This window comes from Scyliorhinus canicula, chromosome 2, assembly GCF_902713615.1.
Source record: "Scyliorhinus canicula chromosome 2, sScyCan1.1, whole genome shotgun sequence".
Taxonomy (NCBI): Eukaryota; Metazoa; Chordata; class Chondrichthyes; order Carcharhiniformes; family Scyliorhinidae; genus Scyliorhinus; species Scyliorhinus canicula.
Window position 1 is genome coordinate 164,204,076 of NC_052147.1, and position 22,875 is coordinate 164,226,950.

General features: G+C 47.6%; 1 protein-coding gene across 12 annotated transcripts in view; it reads right to left on the reverse strand.

The window, feature by feature from the left end:
- The window catches only part of LOC119960968 (protein unc-80 homolog), a 475,408-nt gene that overhangs the window by 145,688 nt on the left and 306,845 nt on the right, over window positions 1–22,875 (reverse strand). For all 12 annotated transcript variants that reach the window (XM_038788541.1, XM_038788566.1, XM_038788560.1 and 9 more), the window contains 3 exons: window positions 18,250–18,339; window positions 10,410–10,511; window positions 2,799–2,979 (listed from right to left, as the gene is read on the reverse strand). In XM_038788541.1, coding sequence (XP_038644469.1) covers window positions 2,799–2,979; window positions 10,410–10,511; window positions 18,250–18,339 — 373 coding nt within the window. The remainder of the gene's footprint in view (window positions 1–2,798; window positions 2,980–10,409; window positions 10,512–18,249; window positions 18,340–22,875) is intronic.

Here is a 22,875-nt window from a genome sequence, read left to right on the forward strand (position 1 = left end):
AGGATGTTGATGGTGGAGGATTTAGTGATGGTAATGCTATTGAATGTCAAGGGGAGATGGTTGATTATCTCTTGTCGGAGATGGTTATTGCCTGACACTTGTTGTAGCGCAAATGCTACATGCCACATATCAGCCCAAGCCTGGAAATTGACCAGGTCTTCCTGCATTTGGACATGGACTGCATCAGTTTCTGAGGAGTTGCAAATGGTGCTGAACATTTACAATCATCAGAGAACATCTGCACTTCTGACCTTCAGATGGAAAGATGATCATTGGTGAAGCAACTGAAAATGGTTGGGCCGAGGACACTTCTCTGACACACTCCTACGGCAATCTCCCAGGACTGAGATGGTTGATGTCCAACCATCTTCCTTTGCGCTAGAATCAGTGGAGGATCTTTCTCCTGATTATCATTAACTTCATATTTTCTAGGGCTCCTTGATGCTTTCATGTCAAGGGCAGTCATTGTCACCTCACCTCTTGAGTTCAACTCTTTTGATCTTTGTTAAGAATTGTGGAAAGTTAAGATTCAAAATTGAAACTGGGATAAAATCAATTTTAAAAAGGGGGTTGATGAAGGCACCTGTCTAAAGGGATTTTCATTTGCGAATTAGCATATCAGTGAGAAAAGCAAATGTTTACTGATGTGTCTAGGGGGGGGAAATGGGGCAAAAAAGAGTTCACTTCAAAGGGGAGAGATAAGGAAATTCACCTGTATCTGCTAAAAGCTGGATCCACATTGTGGGGAGCATCAATGGGAAAGAATTATATATCCATAGGACAATAACTGGAGAAAGAGAACAGTAGCAGCTACCATCACAGCCACAGAAACAGTCTCTAAAAACAAGTCATTGCTAAACAGGCAGCCAGTTGAGATCCAAAACTCGAACTGAGATTTCTCCTTTGCTGAAATTGAAGACGCTTTTCCCAAACATGGCTAAATAACCTGGGCGTGGTAATTATTTGCTGGATTTAGCTCATTGAGTTAAATAATACTGGATTTTTTTCTGGGTATAAAGGGATCTCTCAGAGTTCAGGAAACGTAGGGATTTTTTTTCTGGGAGCCAAGGGGGAACAAGTAAACTTAGAACAATTAAAATATACTCCCCATTATTGCAACATAAACCACGTGGCACCATTGTGAGAGACTGATATCTGAGAATATATTGCTACTGACTTGCATGTCCTTCGGATATAATAAGTCAATTTTCACTTCTATCATTGGGGTTAACAGGGCAGTATTTGACTGAAAATGGTGGCTTCCAGTTTTCTTTTTAAAAAATGTTTCCAATTAAGGGGCAATGTAGCGTGGCCAATCCACCTACCCTGCACATCTTTGGGCTGCAGGGTTGAGACCGATGCAGACATGGAGAGAATATTCAAAATCCACATGGACAGTGACACGGGTCAGGGATTGAACCCTGGTCCTCAGCACTGTAAGGCAGCAGCGCTAACCACTGCACCACTGTGCCGCCCTGGCTTCCAGCTTTCTTAATACCACGGGCGCAATTCTCCGCTGCCCACGACGGGGCAGAGAATAGCGGGAGAGCCTTCCCGACAATTTTCATGGCCTCCTGCTATTCTCTCCCCCCTCCGGCCGCCCCCGACACGAATCACTGCTCACCGTTTTTTACGGCGAACAGCGATTCTCCGCAGGCCGATGGGCCGAATACGGCGGAGTTTACGGCCGTTTTCACGGCCACGATCACACCTGCTTTCAGTGTTCGTGAAAACGGCTGCAAAGTGCCTGTCCCGGACAACCATGGCACCGAGACGGCCGTGCCAAGGGTGGCATGGGCCTGCGATCGGTGGGCACCGATCGCGGACAGCGGGTCCGATACCCGTGCACTATTTGTTCTTCCGCCGCCCCGCAGGATCAGTCCACGGGGCGGCTGAGGGGCATGACGGCCCGCGCATGCGCGGGTTTGACGCGTCTGCGTGATGACGTCATCTGCGCATGCGCGGGTTGGAGCCGTCCAACCCGCGCATGCATGGCTGACGTCATCATGCGCGTCAGCCGCCGTGACTCTTGGCGGGCAGAGTTAGCGATGTTCGCTAACTCCGCGTCGCCGTGATTCCCCCGGCCCCGATACTAGCCCCGCCCGGGGGGGAGAATCGGGTCCCGGGACGGAGCTCCGAGGCTGGCGTGAAACATGGCCAGTTTCACGCCAGCCTTCACGGCACGCCGGATTTGCGGAGAAGCGCGCCCCACATATTTTGAAAAAAACTTGGTGGCTGGAGAGGTGGCTTATTTCAGGGCAGTAGGGTTCTTCCAATATGCAATTACATCCCTGGGTTTTGACTGCCATTTTAGGTCAGAAATGGATGGAGCATACTCCACGTTGCATGTTCTCACAAAACTAATCTAGGCCACTGGCATCTCGGGACTACCATGAACTGCGATTGTGACCTTTCCTCCACAATTACTTTGCTGATAATTACTGATACTCAATATTGGGCAACCTCATGCTGGCTGTACGCTGGTTTGTTGAGGCTGGTGGCTCAAAATCATAGCCATTTCTTCGCTGCAAATAGAGGTGTATGGCCAGCGTTCTCATGATCAAACCCATCAATTTTGAAATTTTATGAATTTATTTATTTAAGTAAGAACATGGGCCTGATAATTGGTAGTCTAATTCCTCCTCCTTAAATTGATTAAAATTAGTGTATTTTTGTGAAATATTAATGTTCTTAGGCAGGTCGTGCATTGTTCCAACCCTATAATAGTTGGACATATTATAAGGTGATTTGAAATATTCAGTTTGAATGATTTGATGCCCAATGAAGAGTCATTTTACCTTGATGATCGGTGAACAATGAAAATTCTGCATCAACTGCATTTCGAGGAAATGATGGAAGTCTGAGAAGATCCTCTTGCAACAAGGATACATGTGATTGTTTGTGCGCAGAAGGCAGGTTTTGAGTAAGAGACATCAGAAACATCACTCGACCAAGTTCCTCCAGTTTCCGAGTAAACACCTATTTAAAAATATGTTCATCATCTTGTGAGAAAGAACTGTACTTCTAAAATCCATAATTTAAATAATAGTATCAATGTTAAGAATTATTCTTAAAAACATGGTACGAATCATTTAATCACAGAAACACCAGCAAAAAAAGTAGTCATTGTGCCATTGCTGCTTCCACATTCCTTTTAAAATATTACTGATTGGGCTGCAGAAACCATTTGTGTAATACATGCAATATTCTAATCTATCGAGTGGCACGGTGGCACAGTTACATGTAAACGCACCCGCCCCGGCCATTCCCATGGGTAGAGTGAGGCTGATGGTGGGAGCTTTTGATACTCCTGGCATGCCACCCACTGCTGCACCAACCTGTTAATATCGGTATCGAGCCCTGTGCACCACACATAGCGCCTGGTGAGCATCTTCGGTTTGGAAACCCCCGGATGTCCACTGTGAATATTCTGCAAAATCATTTTTCGGTCTTGCCTCGGGATACCACGCGGGTTCCCCCACAGAAGAATGCCGTCCCCTACACTAAGCTCTTGTTGCTTGTTTGCAAATGCTTGCAGTTCTTCCAGAAGTTTCCCCTGTAGTCCCCCATGTCAAACAACATGGTGCAATTTTGCCAATGTAGGGTCCTTTTGAGCCATACACAAATTTGAGAAGCCATGACAGGCAAAGTGTTCAAATACTTAAGTGCCAACTCAACTTTGTCCATTACTGTGGGGACAGGGGGCATAGGCAGTGGGAGCTGGCCAAGGGCATCCGCATGCACCTGTGTGCCTGGGCGATGCTCGAAAGTATATTGATACGCTGCCAACAGCAGTGTCCATCGCTGGATCCTGGACAAAGCTATTGGTGGTATCACTTTATCTTCTTGGAAAAGACCAAGTAAGGGCTTGTGATCTGTGACTATTGCAAAATGACATCCATAGACATCCATTGGTGAAATTATTAAACAGCCAAGTCACAGCCAGTCCTTCCTTTTCAATTTGAGTGTAACGGCACTCTGTGCCAGCCAAAGTTCTTGATGTGCTGTGTTATGGGAGCGGCGTTTTCAGAACCCCAAAATGTATCATGAAGTTCAACCAACCTCTCCCTTTAATGGATTGTTGCTTTTGAAGCACACGGCTTGTTCTCCAGATGTGGTACTACAATTATGGACATGTGGGTTTTTAAACACAAAACAATGTTTATTCCATGAATTCAACTTAACCTTCTTAAATAAACATTGGATCCTTTAACACTCCTTACTTAAAATAATACAACACAAACTAATTCCTCAAAATGTTCCTTCAAATCTCCAAAAGACTTAATACCTTTAAACAGAAACACATCAGGTTAAAGACATTACTGTTATGAATTTAAATCACCCAAATAATTCAGAGATATTCTTTCCTGGCAAAGATCACAGCAGATCCAGCTTACTGCAAACACAGACACACCCAAGCTCTTTTCTCAAAACTGGCGTTCTCCTTTCAAAACAGTTCACAGCAAACCAGCCCAGCACTTTTCAGCTGCTTTCTCAAACTTAAACTAAAAGCAGAAAAAGCAGAAGTGATCTCAGCTCAGCTCCCCTCTCTGACATCACTTCAGTAATATGAGTTGCCTCATTTCTTAAAGGTACATCGCTTAAACATCCATTTCTTAAAGGTGCTCTCACATGACAGCCGGCTATTGGCTGTTCTGTCCCATCGGCCCAGCAATGGGACAACAATGCCCTGATATCATATGTGAAGGCGCGCATGTGAGTATCAGAAGTTTTGACAGGTCATAGTGCATCTATAGCCTGGAGGATAATAGTTTGAGCGTGACTGTGGCAAATTCCTCGTCTTGCCTCATCTACCATGCCCATTTCTGTTGCTTCTTTAAAAGCCCATGTAAAGGTGGCAGTATGGTTGCTAGATTTGGACGACGTTTTCCATAATAGTAAATGAGCTCCAGGAATAGAGTCACAGAGTCATACAGCACAGAACAGGCCTTTCATCCTCTCCACTGGTCAAAAACAACCACCTAACTAGTCTAATCCCACCAGTTGGCCCATAGCCTTTTAAGCCTTGGGATTGCCAATGCATATCTAAATGTTATGAGGGTCTCTGCCTCCTTTACCCTTTCAGAGAGCGAGTTTCACACTCCCATCACCCCCTGGGTAAAATTATTTTCCTCACATCCCCTCTAAACCTCCTGCCCCTTGCCTTAAATCTATGCCCCCTGGTCATTGATCCCTCCACCAAGGTAAACAATTTCTTCCTGTCTACACTATCTATGCCCCTCATAATTTTATACATCTCAATCATGTTCCCACGTGGTATTCTCTGCCCCAAGGAAAACGATCCTAGTCTATCTGATCTCTCTCCATAACTAAAACTTTCCAACACAGACACGTCCTTGTGAGTCTCCTCTGCACCCTTTCAAGTGCTATCACATCCCTCCTATAATGTTGATTCCGGAACTGCACACAATACTCTAGCTGTGGCCTAAACAACGTTTGATACAGTTCCTACATAACCTCCCCGTTCTTTAACTCTATACCTCTGCTAACAAACAAAAGTATATCATATGCCTTCTGAACCACTGTATCCACCTGTTGTGTGACCTTAAAGGACGGACGTACAGGCACACCAAGATCCCTCTGGATCACTCCACCCCATCATCCAGAAGTTCCCCTGGAGTGGAGCTAACCTACTGGACAAGCAGAAAACTTTTCAACCTGTAGTTTCTTTGTTTATCCCTTCCTCCCTTGTGGAATACTGGTACCACATTGGCTGTCCTCCAGTCCTCTGGCACCTCTCCTGTGGCCAGAGAGGAATTGCAAATGATTGCCAGTGCTCCTGCTATTTCGTCCCTTGCCTCATTCAGCAGCCTTTGAAATATTTCATCTGGCCCTGGAGACTTGTCTACTTTAAAGCCTGCCAGACCACTCAGAACCTCCTCTCTGTCTATATTAATCTCTTTAATTTTATATCAGTCCTTCTCCTTCATTTCCATACCCACACCTTCCCTCTCATGAGTGAACACTGACACAAGGTATTCATTTGGAACCCTACCTATATCCTTCGGCTCCACACACAAATCCCCACTGTGGACCTTAATGGGCACGACTCTTCCCCTAGTTATCCTTTTACCCTTAATGTACTTATAAAACAACTGAGGACTTTACTTTACTTTACTACCAATAACCTTTCATGTCCCGTTTTAGCTCTCCTAATTTACTTTTGGAGTTCTCTCTTGAACATTCTATACGCCACAAGGACTTCAGTTTTGAGCCCTCGATATCCAGGGTTCACTAAATTTGTTGGTCCCACCCTTTTTCTTGATTGCAACATGTTGACCCTGCACTCTAACTGTTTCCTTCTGGAATGCGTCCCACTGTTCTGTCACAGATTTACCTAAATGGGTCTGCTCCCAATCCACTCTAGCCAAGCTATATCTGATCTAATTAAAATGGCCTTCCCCCAGTTTAGAATTTTGATCTCAGGCTGATACTTGTCATTTCCATAACAATCTTGAACCTAACGGAGGTATGATCACTGTCTTCAAAACGCTCCCCCACTGATACTTCAATCAGCTTTCTTACTGGAACTTAAGTCCAGGACCCTCTCTTGGGAGTTCTTCTACATGCCGGCTTAAAACATTCTCTGGGATGTATTTTAAGAATTCCACTCCCTCTAATCATTTCACACTGTGGCTATCCCAGTTAATATTTGAAATAAAGTTGAAATCCCCAACTATCACTACCCTATTACTTTTAAACTTCTTTGAAATTTGCCTACATATCTGCTCCTCTATTTCTCTCGGATTGTTAGGGGGCCAATAGAACACCCCCAGCAATGTGATTGTCCCTTTTTGGTTTTTGAGTTCTATTCATGTGGCTTCTGTTGAAGAACTTCAAAGATATTGTCCCTCCTTACTGCTGTAATTGACTCCCTGATCAAAATTGCGACACTCCCTGCTCTTTATCTCCTTCCCTATCTCGCCTGAAGATACTGTATCCCGGAATATTGAGCTTCTAATCCTGCCCCTCTTTCAAACATGTCTGAGTGACAACAATGACAACATACCTCCATGCTTTAATTTGTGCTCTCAATTCATTTGCCTTGTTCTTCAGACTCCTTTCATTAAACTAAATACCATCCATTCATGCCAAATTCTCCAGTAACCTAACTGGCATAGCCATTCTATGCCTCCTGACTCACTTGATGATTGTCCATCTATCACGGCTGAACCTTTTCTCAGGGTCCCAGGCCCCTGCAAAGTTAGTTAAAACCCTCACCAACAGGACTTGCAAACAACCTTGCAAAGACACTGGTCCCATTTCAGTTCAGTGCAAACCGTCTGCCTTGTACATGTCCCACTATCCCCCAAAATGATCCCAATCTAAACAAATCCTGCACCATCTCTCCAGCCATGCATTTATATGGACTAAACTCTTACTCTATACTCATCAGCACTTGGCACTGGAGATAATCCACAGATTCTACCTTCTTGGTCCTGTGTTTTAATCTGCTTCCTAGCTCCCTAAATTCTGTTTCAGGACCTCATCACTTTTTCTGCCAATATCGCTGATACCTTAGCTTACCTTAGAATGACCTCAGCTCTGTCATCTTATCTGGTGTTGGGACCCGCTTGATGGTCCAGACTTTCTTTTCTACCGTGTAGACCCCGTCTTTGTCAACCCAGTACCCCAGGTGTCTACTTCTCTTGCCTGGAAGACACATTGTCCTTTTTTCAGGCGGACACCTACTTCTGGGAATCTGCGGATTAATTCTTCTAAGCTGTCTAGATGTTAATTTTCAGTGGCTCGTCTAATCACCATTTCGTCCAGGTAGACATCCACTCTGGGGAGCCCTTGACAAATGTCTTCCATACCCACTGGTACAATAGCCCCAAATGGGAGCCTGGTGCACTCATACAATTCCCTGTGGGTGTTAATGGTTGCATATTTTGCGGACGCTGTGTCCAACTCCAGATGGAGGTATGCATGGCTCATGGGTTCACAAAGCCCATGGAGCCCTGGCATTCCTAGACCCTCTTTTTTGCATATTCACATGAGAGGAATAGATCTATGGATCTTTTTAGATCCAAGGACGGCTACGCCAACGATTTCCATTGGGTTGCCAAGTTACTGTTGCCACACACTAGGCGGTCTCGCAACGTCTCCGGGAGGGATGGGCCATAGTCACAAATCTCAGCCAACTTGAGAAGGCGCATCAAGAATTCCATGATCCCCCAGGATTCGTCTGGCCGTGTTGAACCAGTAACTCTGCATGATCACTGATGGTTTGCAACAAGCTCTACGAGTTCATTAAAGATCTTCAAATCTAGGCAGCAGTTGGGTAGGTCAGTCTTTTGATCACACTGAAAGTTGGGGCTCTGTAGATGGTCCTATTACTTTTTGCTAGCTGTCTCCGACAATACCATTCGTCTGGAAGAAACACTGCATCTGTTCAGTATACTGGGCCCAATCTTTCATGCCTGCGTCAAAGCCTTCAAAAAAGAGTAATTTTAAAAATCTCTCTGACCTTGCTCTCGTGCTGCGGAATTTTTCCTCGTCGCCAGTATAAAAGCTCAGGAAACCGGAGAATGTGAATCAAAACAAAGGTTTATTTCCAACCCAAGAAAAAGGCCGCAAAGCAACATACGATCATGCCGATTCCGATTTGGGCTGGCTTTTAAGGATTGATTCTAATTTATATACAAAATAATAAGAGTACAGGCAAGGAGCTATCTCCTTATCTACGTCTTAACATGTCTCAGTTCTACACCACACTGACCCGAGGTCTGGGTCATGTGCCTTCTTACATCACTATGTGGGTGGTACTGTACTCAGCCCCACATTAATCCTGTTTGTGCCAGATCCTTCTGATTGTACATCCCCATCACTTAACTTTTTAAAAATAAATTTAGCAGACCCAATTCATTTTTACCAATTAAGGGATAATTTAGCGTGGCCAATTTGCTATCCTGCACATCTTTGGGTTGTGGGGGCGAAACCCACGCAAACACGGGAAGAATGTGCAAACTCCACACGGACAGTGACCCAGAGCCGGGATCGATCCAGGGACCTCGGTGCCGTGAGGCAGCAATGCTAACCACGGCACCACTGTGCTGCCCCCCATCACCTAACTTGAGAAGAGAAACAGTTACTGGAAACGTACAGCTTCAAGCACACCAAGATTATGCAGCAAGCTGGCAATTTAAAATGCAAGCAACAATTGATTACAATGTTATTTCACACCAGCTATACTGCAGCCTAAGGAGGTGCTCAGGTAGGAGCGACTTAAGGCTCTATTCTGTTCTCCTTCATTTTCTTTAGGCATTCTTGTAAACCTACATCTGCAGGGAAAGGTGTGCCTCACTCTGGCAGCTCTGATGGTTGAGTCTCACCCTCTCAAAGCAGATTCTGCTAGCACACCCTTGGTGGCATGATCATGATATATGATTCTCTGGCTAACTGTTAATACTGGAAGATTCTTCAAAATTAACCTGTTGCATCTCATATGACACTGCAAGAAAGAAGGTATGCCAGAGTAATCATGAAAAAGTGTTGTACATTTTGTCACACACACACCATGATGGCATTCAGCCATTTCTCCCACCTACGTCACACCTACCTCGAAATTATATTGGGCCAGTGAAGACGTTAATGTAAAATCGTATCACCTGCAGCATGAGGAACATCGTAGAGGGCAGCCCTCATTTAAAAGACCTCTTTATCTTCAACTGTTGTGTACAAATAAATAGCATGGGCGGGATTCTCCCCTACCCGGCGGGGCGGGGGGGGGTCCCGGCGTCGGGCCTCCCCAAAAGTGCGGAATTCTCCGCACCTTTAGGGGCCAAGTCCTCACATTGAGGGGCTAGGCCCATGCCGGAGCAGTTGGCACCACACCGACTGGCGCCCAAACCGGCTCCAGCGGCCTTTGACGCCCGCCGCCCGGCCCCGGGGCTGGGCATGCGCGCTGGGGGATTCTCTACCGCCTCCGCCATGGTGGAGGCCGTGGCGGCGGCGGAAGAAAAAGAGTGCCCCCACGGCACTGGCCCGCCCGCCGATCGGTGGGCCCCGATCGCGGGCCTGGCCACCGTCGGTGCACACCCCCGGGGTCCGATCGCCCCGCGTCCCCCCAGGACCACCAGAGGTGGTTCAAACCACGGCGGCGGGAGAAGCCTCCCAGCGGCGGGACTTCGGCCCATCGCAGGCCAGAGAATCGCTGCAGGGGCTCGCCGATCGGCGGGTGGTGTTTCCCGCCCCCGCTAATTCCCGGGTGGCGGAGAATTTCTGCCACGGTGGGGGCGGGATTTTCGGCGGCCCCGGGCGATTCTCCGACCCTGCGGGGGGTCGGAGAATTTTGCCCCATGTCTTCTGTGCAAATATAGTTCAACAGGAAAAAAAATCGATGTGTAAAGGACGATATGTTAAGTCTCAAATGCATCTCTCCTTACCTGTTTCTGGATTAGTTCTTGCCCTTTTGATGGGAGCATATGGACAAGATTCAGCTGTGGTGAGACCGAGCGTCGAAATGGATATATATCTCGTACATAAGTCTGTAAAGAGACAAGCCACAATGTTCGGAGCATGTTAATAGGCTAGTGACTATAGAACATAGAACATACAGTGCAGATGGAGGCCAATCGGACCATCGAGTCTGCACCCACTTAAGCCTTCACTTCCACCCTATCCCCATAACCCAATAACCCCTCCTAACCTTTTTGGACACTAAGGGCAATTTAGCATAACCTAACTTGCACATCTTTGACTGTGGGAGGAAACCGGAGCACCCGGAGGAAACCCACGCAGACACGGGGAGAACGTGCAGACTCCGCACAGACAGTGACCCAGCAGGGAGTCGAATCTGAGACCCTGGCACTGTGAAGCCACAGTGCTAGCCACGTGTGCTACCTTGCTGCCCTGTTCACAGTGCCTGGTGAACTTTCTATCACACACTAGGCATATCTCTCACCTAAACTGAGTCACCTTACTTCAGGTGGCCTACAAGTGAAACCCAGCAGGTGAGATTTTGAAACAAGGGCTGATCCAGCTATTTGACTATAGGGGTTTCCCAATGCTCCAAAAATGGGTGGAATGGTGGCACAGTGGTTAGCATTTCTGCCTCACAGCGCCAGGGATCAAGATTTGATTCCGACCTTTGGTGACTGTCTGTATGGAGTTTGTACATTTTCCCTGGATTTGCGTGGGTTTCGTCCGGGTGCTCCAGTTTCCTCCCACAGTCCAAAGATGTGCAGGTTAGGTGGTTTGGCCATGCTAAATTGTCCCTTAGTGTTTATAGGTTAATTAGAGTTATGGGTTACAGGGATAGGGAGGGGACGTGGGCCTAGGTAGGGTGCTCTTTCAAAAGGCCAGTGCAGACTCGATGGGCCAAATGGCTTCCTTCTGTGGGGATTATCTCAAAAATAAAAGATTGTACTAATTTTTGTTTCTGGATCTTTCAATGGAAAATAGTTATTTAACGGTCATTGTACTTCCAAGGAATTTGCAGAACACAAAGCAGTGTGAGGTGTTTCTGAAAGATGTGATAAGATACTCTATAATTGCTATCCTTCTTTTCAGTTAAGAAATTGACTTTATGTCCCCAGCCCAGGTAATTGCTTCTGTTTCTAATTGCTGTTCAGTGACATCTGCTGAAAGGCACAAATGAGGAATGATGTCCCCGGATCAATATCCTGCTGACACTCACTGTCTAGTCTCACAGAGGTAGACAGAGTGATGATTGGATGATGTTCTGGAGAATTGCACAGGAGCGGAAAGGAGAAACGTAGAGTGCATTAAGAGGCTCAACGGAAGACACAAAATTATTATTCTGTTGCACAAAACATGCGGTGACCTTGGACGGACTGGAACAGAATGGATAAGAAGCATCCTAAATTGGGCGTTGGGACTCACCCATCATAAATGCATTGATCTGTGGGCATCCTCACCCAGTTCGGCAGTCAGAACTTGACTGATTTCAGGTGGTTTTGACACTAGCCAAGGCCCAAGGGCAGAGAGTGGGGGTGTGATCAGCAGGGTAGCAGTAGTCACAGTCTTAATATAGCGGGAGGAGGAGACCTTTCGCTGGTTCCACCTGCACACTAAATTAAGTTTCAAAAAACTTATCTGCAGCCTTAAGCAATCCGATTAGTTTAAATAAATATTATGATTGGTCTAGAGATGGCTGAATGACTTAATTTCACTCTGAAACCTAACCTCTAATTGGATGAGCTGAGAAGAGCATGACACTCAAATCTCCATATCATGATGAGCGTGGACAGCAGAATGATGGGTAGACCGGGCCTTGAAGTGGAACTCGGAGAGGGCCTCAGAGCAGGAGGCCAGAGGGAACCTTGAAACAGGGAGCTCCGGAGCAGGGTGAAGAGGTTGTCTCGAAACGGGGAGCCGGAGCGGGCCTCGAAACGGGGAGCCGGTCTGGGCCTCGAAAGTGGGAGCCGGAGTGAGCCTCAAAATGGGAGCCGGAGTGAGCCTCAAAATGGGAGCCGGAGCAGTACTGAAAACAGGGAGCCGGAACGGGTCCTCGAAATGGGGAGCCGGGGCTGGCCTCTAAACGGGGAGTGGAGTGGGCCTCGAAACGGGGAGCCGGAGCGGTCCTGTGGTAAACCACTGAATATACATTACATGTGTTATGGTACAATGCCAGTGTGCTCCAGTTATTACAGTAAATCCCGGCCTGCTGGCTCCACCCAGCAGGCTCTGTAGAAAAGTGTACGCTCTCCTGCACTGCCCCCATTCTTGGGTCCAGCTGCCAGAGGCTTTACATTTGGCACAATAAAGCCACAATAGTTCACCATTCATCTCGTAGTCATTGATGGTACATCAATTTATTGTGTTAGAATTTTGAAGATGAATGTCTTACTCAAGCCGGATCGCCTGGAGCTGAACCCACATGCAGCCGATGCCGCAACGACTTTTGAGCACTGGCTAGCCTGCTTCGAAGGATATTTCAGAGCATCCACTGAAGTCATCTCAGACCCACAGAAGCTCCAACTACTCTATGCACGACTGAGTCCACAAGTCTTCCTCCTCATTCAGGACGCTCCCACATACACGGAGGCTATAGAACTACTGAAAGGCCAATACATCAGGCCTGTAAATCAGGTGTTTGCCAGGCACCTCCTGGCCACGAGACAGCAACTCCCGGGGAGTCTCAGGCCGATTTCCTGCGTGTCTTGCGGCTACTTGGCAGAAACTGTAGTTGCCAGGTGGTGTCGGCAGTCCAACACACGGAGCTGCTGATCAGGGACGCCTATGTCACCGGCATTAAGTCCAACTACATCCGCCAGCGCTTATTAGAAGGGGGTACACTCGGCCTCACAGAGACTGTACAGCTTGTGAACTCCTTAGAAGTGGCCTCCCGCAACCTGGAGTTCTACGCCTCTCACTGCGCGGAACCCTCATGGCCGTCATGGGCCCCGCCATCATCCGACCCGGGTGCACCACACGCCTGCGCCGCGCGGCAGCCAGCTAACTCCGGAGGCCCCAAATGCTACTTTTGTGGCCAGAACAAGCACCCCAGACAATGCCGCCCAGCACGGAGCGCGACCTGCAATGGGTGTGGCAAAGAGGGCCACTTCGTCACTGTTTGCCAGGCTTGATCAGCTGCTGCTGTTTCTAGGCCCAGCATCGCTACCGCTACATCCCCTATGTGCGATCCAGGGGCGTGCCATCTTCGCCACCGCCTGCCATGTGCGGCCCATGAACGCCACCATCTCAGACGTCGCCCACCATGTGCGCCCCATGGGTGCCGCCATCTTCAGTGCCATCTTGGAACGCACCCCAGGACCCCTGCTCACCTGACCGTACGCGGGCCGCCGATACCTCCACCAACGTCGAACAGCCCTCCCACACCTGCCGCAGCTTGCCTCCATCACCCTCGAACAGTCTCGGCTTCACAACCTTGCCACCGCTACAACGACCATACGGATCAACGGGCACGAGACGACCTGCCTCTTTGATTCCAGGAGCACGGAGAGTTTTATACATCCAGCTACGGTAAGGTACTGCTCCCTCCCGGTTCTCCCGGTAACCCAGAAAATCTCCATGGCCTCCGGATCCCATTCCGTACAGATCCAGGGTTACTGCGTTGCGACCCTCTCGGTACAGGGCGTAGAGTACAGTAACTTCAGACTCTACGCCCTCCCCCACCTCTGCGCTGCCTTGTTACTGGGTCTCGATTTCCAGTGCCACCTCCAGAGCCTCACCCTAAAGTTCGGAGGACCCCTGCCCCCCTCACTGTTTGTGGCCTCACGAACCTTAAGGTCGATCCACCCTCGCTCTTCGCGACTCTCACCGCGTGTAAGCTCGTTGCCACGCGGAGTAGACGGTACGGTGCCCAGGATAGGATCTTTATCAGGTCGGAGGTCCAACGACTTCTGCGGGAGGGGATCATTGAGGCCAGTAACAGCCCCTGGAGAGCTCAAGTGGTGGTCGTGAAAACTGGGGAGAAGCACCGGATGGTCATCGACTACAGTCAGACCATCAACCGGTACACGCAGCTCGATGTGTACCCCTTTCCCCGCATATCTGACATGGTCAATCAGATTGCGCAGTATCGATTCTTCTTCACCGTTGACTTGAAATCCGCGTACCACCAGCTCCCTATCCGCCCAGAGGACCGCCAATACACTGCATTCGAAGCAGATGGCCGCCTCTACCATTTCCTTAGGGTTCCCTTTGGTGTCACCAATGGGGTCTTGGTCTTCCAGCGAGAGATGGACCGAATGGTTGACCAGTACGGACTGCGGGCCACATTCCCGTATCTGGATAACGTCACCATCTGCGGCCAGGACAAGCAGGACCACGACGCGAATCTCCAGAAATTCCTCCACACCGCTAAACTCCTTCACCTTACCTATAATAAGGAGAAATGTGTTTTCCGCACAAACCGCCTAGCCATTCTTGGCTACATTGTGGAAAATGGAGTCCTAGGGCCCGACCCCAACCATATGCGCCCCCTCCTGGAACTCCCCTCCCCTCACTGTCCCCAAGGCTCTGAACCGATGCCTGGTATTCTTCTCATATTACGCCCAGTGGATCCTTAATTATGCGGACAGGACTCGCCCACTCATCAAGCCCACCATCTTCCCCCTGACGGCTGTGGCAAGCCGTGCCTTCAACCATATCAAGGCGGACACTGCCAAAGCAACGATGCACGCAGATGACGAGTCCCTCCCAATCCAGGTGGAGACCGACGCATCGGATGTGGCTCTGGCCACCACCCTCAACCAGACAGGCAGACCCGTGGCTTTCTTCTCCTGTACCCTCCGTGCCTCCGAAATTCAGCACTCCTCTGTCGAAAAGGAAACCCAAGCCATTGTGGAAGCTGTGCGACACTGGAGGCATTACCTGGCCGGCAGGCGATTCACTCTCCTCACTGACCAACGGTCGGTTACCTTTATGTTTGGTAAGACACAGCGGGGCAAGATTAAGAACGACAAGATCTTGAGGTGGAGGATCAAACTCTCCACCTATAACTACGAGATCTTGTACCAACTGGGGAAGCTCAATGAGCCCCAGATGCCCTATCCCATGGTACATGCGCCAGCACACAAGTAGACCGACTTCGGGCTCTCCACAATGACCTCTGTCACCCAGGGGTCATCCGGTTCTTCCACTTTATCAAAGCCCGCAAGCTGCCCTACTCCACGAGAAGGTCAGGACTGTGACCAGGGACTGCCAGGTCTGTGCGGAGTGCAAACTGCACTTCTGCCGGCCGGACAGAGTACACCTGGTGAAGGCTTCCCGCCCCTTTGAGCGCCTCAGCATCGATTTCAAAGGGCCCCACCCCTCCACTGACCGCAACGTGCACTTCCTCAACATCATTAATGAGTACTCCCGTTTCCCTTTGCCATCCCATGCCCTGACATGACCTCTGCCACTGTCATCAAGGCCTTACACAGTATCTTCACCTTATTCGGTTTCCACACCTACATCCACAGTGATCGGAGCTCCTCATTCACGAGTGCTGAGCTGTGTCAGTTCCTGCTCAGCAAACGCATTGCCTCAAGCAGGACGACCAGCTACAACGCCCGGGGTAACGGACAGGTGGAGAGGGAGTACGCGACGGTCTGGACGGCCATCCTCCTGGCCCTACGGTCTAGAAGTCTCCTAGTCTCCTGCTGGCAGGAAGTCCTCCCCGATGCGGTCTACTCCATCTGGTCGCTCCTGTGCACTGCTACTAATGAGACCCCTCACAAACGTGTGCTTGCCTTCCCCAGGATGTCGACCTTCGGGGTCTCGCTCCCGACGTGGCTGACAGTTCCTGTGCCCGTCCTCCGGAAGCATGCGAGGAGCCATAAATCAGACCCCCTCATCGAAAAAGTCCTCCTCCTCCATGCGAACCCGCAGTACGCCTACGTGGTACACCATGACGAGCGGCAGGAAACAGTCTCCCTCTGGGACCTGACACCTGCTGGTTCCCCATCCACCATTACCACCACCCCTGATCTGGTACTGTCTCCCCACCCTCCGGTGGCCACCCCCGCCCCTACACCATTTCCCCCTCCCCTCCCACCAGAACCTATCACCGCCACCCCCACCCCGGCAGCGCCCATCTCCCCACCGGCTCAACTACTGGGTGAAGAAGGAGAGGACAACACGCTCCCGCAGGTACCCATGTCGGCGTCCACACTACAGCCGGGGCTGAGGCGATCGGGGCAGAGGGTCAAAGCCTCCGACAGACTCAACCTGTAACTTCGCTTCACCCCAGCTGGACTCATTTTTAAACAGGGGGTGAATGTGGTAAACCACTGAACATACATTACATGTATTACGATACACTGCCAGCGTACTCCAGTTATTACAGTAAATCCCGGCCTGCTGACTCCACCCAGCAGGCTCTGTATAAAAGTGTATGCTCTCCTGCACTGTCCCCATTCTTGGGTCCAGCTGCCGGAGGCTTTACATCTAGCACAATAAAGCCACAATAGTTCACCATTCATCTCAAGGTCATTAATGGTAAATCAGGTCCTCGAAAGGGGGAGCCGGTGTGGGCCTCGAAATGGGGAGCCAGAGCAGGCCTTGGAACAGAGGGAGTTGGAACAAGACTCGGAGCAGAGGGAGCTGGAGTGGGCCTTGAAACCGGGAGACCGGAGCTTGACTCAGAGCAGGGAACAAGAATGAGCCTCGGAGTAAGGGGACTGGAGCAGGCCTTGGAGTGGGGCGGAGAGGGCTTCGGAGTGGGGGAACTGGAGCGGGCCTGGACCATGGAGACGAGTGTGGCTCTCCAACGGGGGAACGGGATTGGCCTTGGAGCGGGGGAACCAGAGTGGGATTTTGAGTAGGGGACTGGATAGGACTTCAAAGTGGGGACTGGACGGCCCCTCTGAATGTTAAAAAGAGGAGTGAGTATTTGAGAGAGAGGGGTGAGCATTTGTGAGAGTGAAGAGTGAGTGTGTGTGTGAGAGAGAGAGAGGTGTGGGTGAGTGTGAGAGAGAGTTAGGTGGGTGCGTGAGAGAGAGGGAGGTAGACATGGGTGTGAGAGAGTGAGGGAGGGAGAGGTGGGTGTATGAGAGAGGGAGGGAGATCTGGGTGGATGAGAGAGGGAGGGAGATCTGGGTGTATGAGAGGGAGGGAGATATGAATATACATGTGAGTGAGAGGGAGAGAGAGAAGGAGATGTGTGTGTGTGTTTGTGTGAGAAAGGGAGACGTGGGTGTGTGTGTGCATGAAGGAGAGGGTGATGTGAATGTGTGAGAGAGGGGGGAAAGGGGTGAGTGTGAGCAGGAAAGAGAGTGGTGTGTGTGTCCGGTATGAGAACCAGCTTTCCAGCATCACTCCTCCCATTAAAAATGACAAAAGATAAGACTTAAATATTTTGTTAATAAGTTACTTTTTAGATTACCCACTCCTAAAGTGGATCCTACTTCCAAGGGGTCATCAGGGGGTGGTTTGTCCAGGAGTTAATGTGAGGGGGGTCACATAGCAGGCAAAAGTATTTGTAACTGTATGCCTCTTACTAATTCCTAATATGTGCATAGATACATCTGGAAAAATATGGTTTACACTTAGCACCTATTTTGCGGCAACAAAGAGGCTTCGACATTAAGAGAACATTTGGGTTTCCCCGATGCTCTTGGGAGGTCACTAGGTTCCACGGCAGAAAATGTTTGGGAAATCCTGGTCTCACATATAAAGAGCATATTGTAACAACATGAAACATTTCAATTTGTCACATTTTAAAGTTATTTTCCTGTTTTCAATGTTTCTTCTGTTAAATAATCAGTTCAATAGCGTCTGACATTTCGGATTTTCAACTGATCAGTGCCTTACTTTAGCATAATGTATCAGGTTCCAACGTTTATCCATCAAAAAGTAGTGGTTTGACTGAGCTTCAGGAATATTAAAGAATTCCAAGCATTCCTAAAAAGAAATAATGTGGCAACTTCAGCAATTGCAAATCAGCGACAAACAGAATGCAGTAAATCCTTTCTAAGTTTAGAACATGCTGTCATATTTAATTTGGCTGATTTATGTGGGAAACACATAACATGCCATGAGTATATCAAATATTCTGTAATATATAACCAAAGAATGTTTTTGTGATTAATGGCATTTCCTATATACGATAATGAGTGAAAATAAACATATATCAAATGTACAAAATAGTCATGGGTACATGTTATCTGGTTTAGTCATTGATTTACACAAACATTGTGCCACAGGCACGGCAGTGCTAAGGAATGATAATTACTGCACAGTCATGGGTTTTGAAAAAACTAAAGCACTGAGGAATGGTAACAGTTTATAGTACAAAAAACACCTTCTCTAACAACCATTGTGTTTTTAACTTCAGCACAGTTTATGTCAAGACATTTGGATATAACAAAGGTATATCCCCAGCCTCTACTGAATTCCTCGCCCAGAGTTACTTAAATAATATTAGCAGGCTCCTTGGTTTCTTCTGCCGAGGAGCTCTCTGATACCTCTTGGATTGGATTGGATTTTGTTTATTCTCATGTGTACCAAGGTACTGTGACAAGTATTTTTCTGCGAGCAGCTCAACAGTTCATTACGTACAGGAAAAGAAAAGGAAATAAAAGAAAATACATAATAGGGCAACACAAGGTAAAGCACCGGCATCGGGTGAAGCATACAGGGGTGTAGTGTCAATGAGGTCAGTCCAGAAGAGGGTCGTTTCGGAGTCTGGTAACAGCGGGGAAGAAGCTATTTTTGAGTCTGTTCATGCATGTTCTCAGACTTCTGTATCTCCTGCCCAATGGAAGAAGTTGGAAGAGTGAGTAAGCCGGGTGAGAGGGATCTTTGATTATGCTGCCCGCTTTCCCCAGGCAACAGGAGGTGTAGATGGAGTCAATGAATGGGAGGCAGGTTTGAGTGATGGACTGGACTCTTGCAGCATTATGTCAAAGAACAATAAAATATTTACATTTTTCAAAATTGGCACCGTAGTGCATGCAACCAAATGCAGAAAGATTGATTAAATGAACTTTATAGTCCTTTAAATTTTAAATCTCACTTGCACAGAAGGTGATTGATTAAAGTACAAGCGGCAACAGGGGGACAACTCCTTTTGTGTAACGAGCGATTATGATTTGGATGCAGTGCCTGGGGAGGCCTCAAAACAGATACAACAGACACCCTCAAAAAGGAATTGGATAAATATATGGGGAAGGTAAAATTGCGATAATATGGGAACGGCTAGGGGTGAGCTCAACTGAATTACTTTGTGAAACAGCCAGTGCAGTCTAGATAGGCCAAATGGCCTCCCATGCTGTACTATTCTAGGATCCTAAAAGATTATAGATTCCAGAGGCAAAAAGGAATCCCTGGCTTCAACATGGCTATGGTGCAAATTATTGAAATACACAAGATATTTCTGCAATTTGGATATTACAGTGGACAGGAATAATGTGCATCATTTGTCACTGATAGGAAATGGAAACAACAGGAAAATGGATGGCTGATGTATTTCTTCCCTCAGTTCTGCTGAAAAGAATGAGCAGAGTGATTGATACAATTTAGTGATTGGTTTACGATATGTTAAGAACTCCGCTGTATCCCAAAGCCCAGGAAGGTAACTTGGAACATCGGTTCTTAGCGGTGTATATTTTCTTTTTGGTATACTGTGAGAAGAATATGAGATCCAGGGAGGAATAGTCCAGTCATTGCATGAACAATTAATAAAGAATATTTATTCACTTAAAAGAAAAAAGCACACACTACAATAAGGACAATACACTTCAACACTTCAGTACACTGATAGCTATACATGCACAGTCTTACATGAAATCCCCTTGGTTCCCGAGATTCTCGTTATTCCCAAACAAGATCAAATATTTTAAAGCTCTATGAGCTAAATCCAGCAAATAATTACTGCACACATGTTACAGGGCCACATTTGGGGAAACTTTCTTCAATTTCAGTCAAGGTGAAATCTGCTGGGTTTGAGTTTTGATCTTAACCAACTGCCTCTTTAGCAATAACTTGTTTCTGGAGACTGTTTATGAAGCTGAGTGTGGCTGATGGTAACAGCTACTGTGCCTCTTTTTAGCTTCCAATATTTTAAGTCAATTTACTCTCTCTTTCTCCATTTCCTTTTCTGCCATTGCGAACTTCCCCATTTCCACATCAAATTTCCTCATTTCCATTTGAAAAGCTCTCTCTTTGTCTCTTTTCCCTGCATCACTAGTTTTTTCATTTCTGTTTCTTGTTGGAATTGAATTTTAGCCAATTCAATTGCCTCACTTTGCAGAGAACTTGGTCTATCTGTCAACCCTTGCAATTTTAAATATTTCAGTATGCTTCCAATAATCTCAGGATTCCTTATCCCTGCAAATAATCCTAGTTCCAAATTATCTGCTAATTCAATTAATTAACTTTTGGTTAGTTTCTGCAAAGCAGGCAGAGTTCCTTCTTCCTCCTTTGAAAGCCTTAGCCATGGTAAGAGTCATGTTGCAGTCATCTCATTGTACAATGAGATGACTGCAACATGACTCTTACCATAATTTGGGGGTCTATCCGGGATGTTTGGAACCGTAGAGGGTGGAATCAAGTTACAGTGTAAATTAAAAGAGATACCAGGTTTGTAGTGATATAACAGGATGGCTCTGGAAGCTGATAAGACTTTTCTTAAGGTGGAAGACTTACTCTGGTTTATTTGAAAGAGCTTCAAAAAGACAAGCTAGTCGACTGGTAGGTAAATTAGGAATAAAATTACCGGCTAAATCTAAGTAGGTGGAGATAATTGGATTTGGTAGTGGGTAATGAACCGGGCCAAGTGTTAGATTTGTTTGTGGGAGAGCACTTTGGAGATAGTGACCACAATTCGGTGTCTTTCACTATTGCAATGGAGAGGGATAGGGCCATACAGCAGGGCAAGGTGGATAATTGGGGAGGGGTAATTATGATGTGATTAGGCAAGAATTAGGGAGCATAAGATGGGAACAGAAACCGTCAGGGAAAGGCACAAATGAAAAGTTGAGCTTGTTCAAGGAACAAATACTGCGTGTCCTTGATAGGTATGTTCCTGTCAGGCAGGGAGGAAATGTCCATGTGAGGGAACCATGGTTCACAAAAGAGGTTGAATGTCTTGTCAAGAGGAAAAAGGAAGCATATGTAAGGATGAGAAAACAAGGTTCAGTTGGGTCGCATATGGGTTACAAGGTAGCAAAGAATGAGCTAAAAAAAAAGGGCTTAGGAGAGCTGGGAGGGGAATGAGAAGTCCTTGGCGGGTCGGATCAAGGAAAACCCCAAGGCTTTTTACTCTTACGTGAGAAATAAAAGAATAACCAGGGTGAGGTTAGGGCCAGTCAAGGACAGGAGTGGGAACTTGTGCATGGAGCCAGAAGAAATAGGAGAGGCGCTGAATGAATACTTTACTTCAGTGTTCACCAAGGAGAGGGCCATGTTTTTGAGGATGAGCGTGTGAGACAGGCGGGTAGGCTGGAGGAGGTAGATGTTCTGAGGAAGAATGTATTAGCAATTTTGAAAAACCTCAGGGTCGATAGATCCCCTGGGCCAGATGGGATATATCCAAGGATTCTTTGGGAGGCAAGGGATGAGATTGCAGAGCCATTGGCTTTCATCTTTGGGTCCTCACTGTCCACGGGGATAGTACCAGAGGACTGGAGAGTGGTGAATGTTGTTCCTCTGTTCAAGAAAGGGAATAGGAATGACCCTGGTAATAATAGGCCAGTTAGTCTTACTTCGGTGGTCACTAAGTTAACGGAAAAGGTCCTGAAGGATAGGTTTGATGACCATTTGGAAAGATGCAGCTTAATCCGCGATAGTCAACACGGATTCGTGAAGGGTAAGTCTTGCCTCACAAATTTGATTGAATTCTCTTTTTTAAAAATATTTTTATTCTCCATTTTCACATTTTCCTCCAAAATGTACACCCCATCCACAAACAGGAAATGGTAACAAATACAAAATCAATCCCCTTAATAACAACGATCCTATCCTTTCACCACTCCAAACAACGGCCCACCTGTCAATATATGCATCCAATAAAACAAACTCTCCCACGGTGGAAACAAAAAAACAAAGGAGAAAAAGAAAAAGGAGTCCGGGACTACCCATGGTCACCATAGAGTCCACTCCCCCCACCCTACACACACACTCAATGCCATCCAACCTCTGAAAGAGTACCGTACATGATACCCAAGAGTTGTAAACCCCTCCCCCTCCCCAACTCCTCCCATCCACTGCCTCTTGTAAAACTCCTCCCCCCAACCTCGGTTCCCTCCCCCTAACTTTCCACCCCGTCTAGACTACTCGGACCCTGTTCTGCCAGGCTCCGATGGCCGCAGCCCCTCCCCCCACCTCACTTCCGTTCACTGGCCGGATTAAACCGGCCAGCTCGGAGGCCCCCGCCTGGGTCCCTTTCCCCCTTGCCCGGCCCTAGGAAAGCCCAGAAATCCCCTTTTAGCACACACA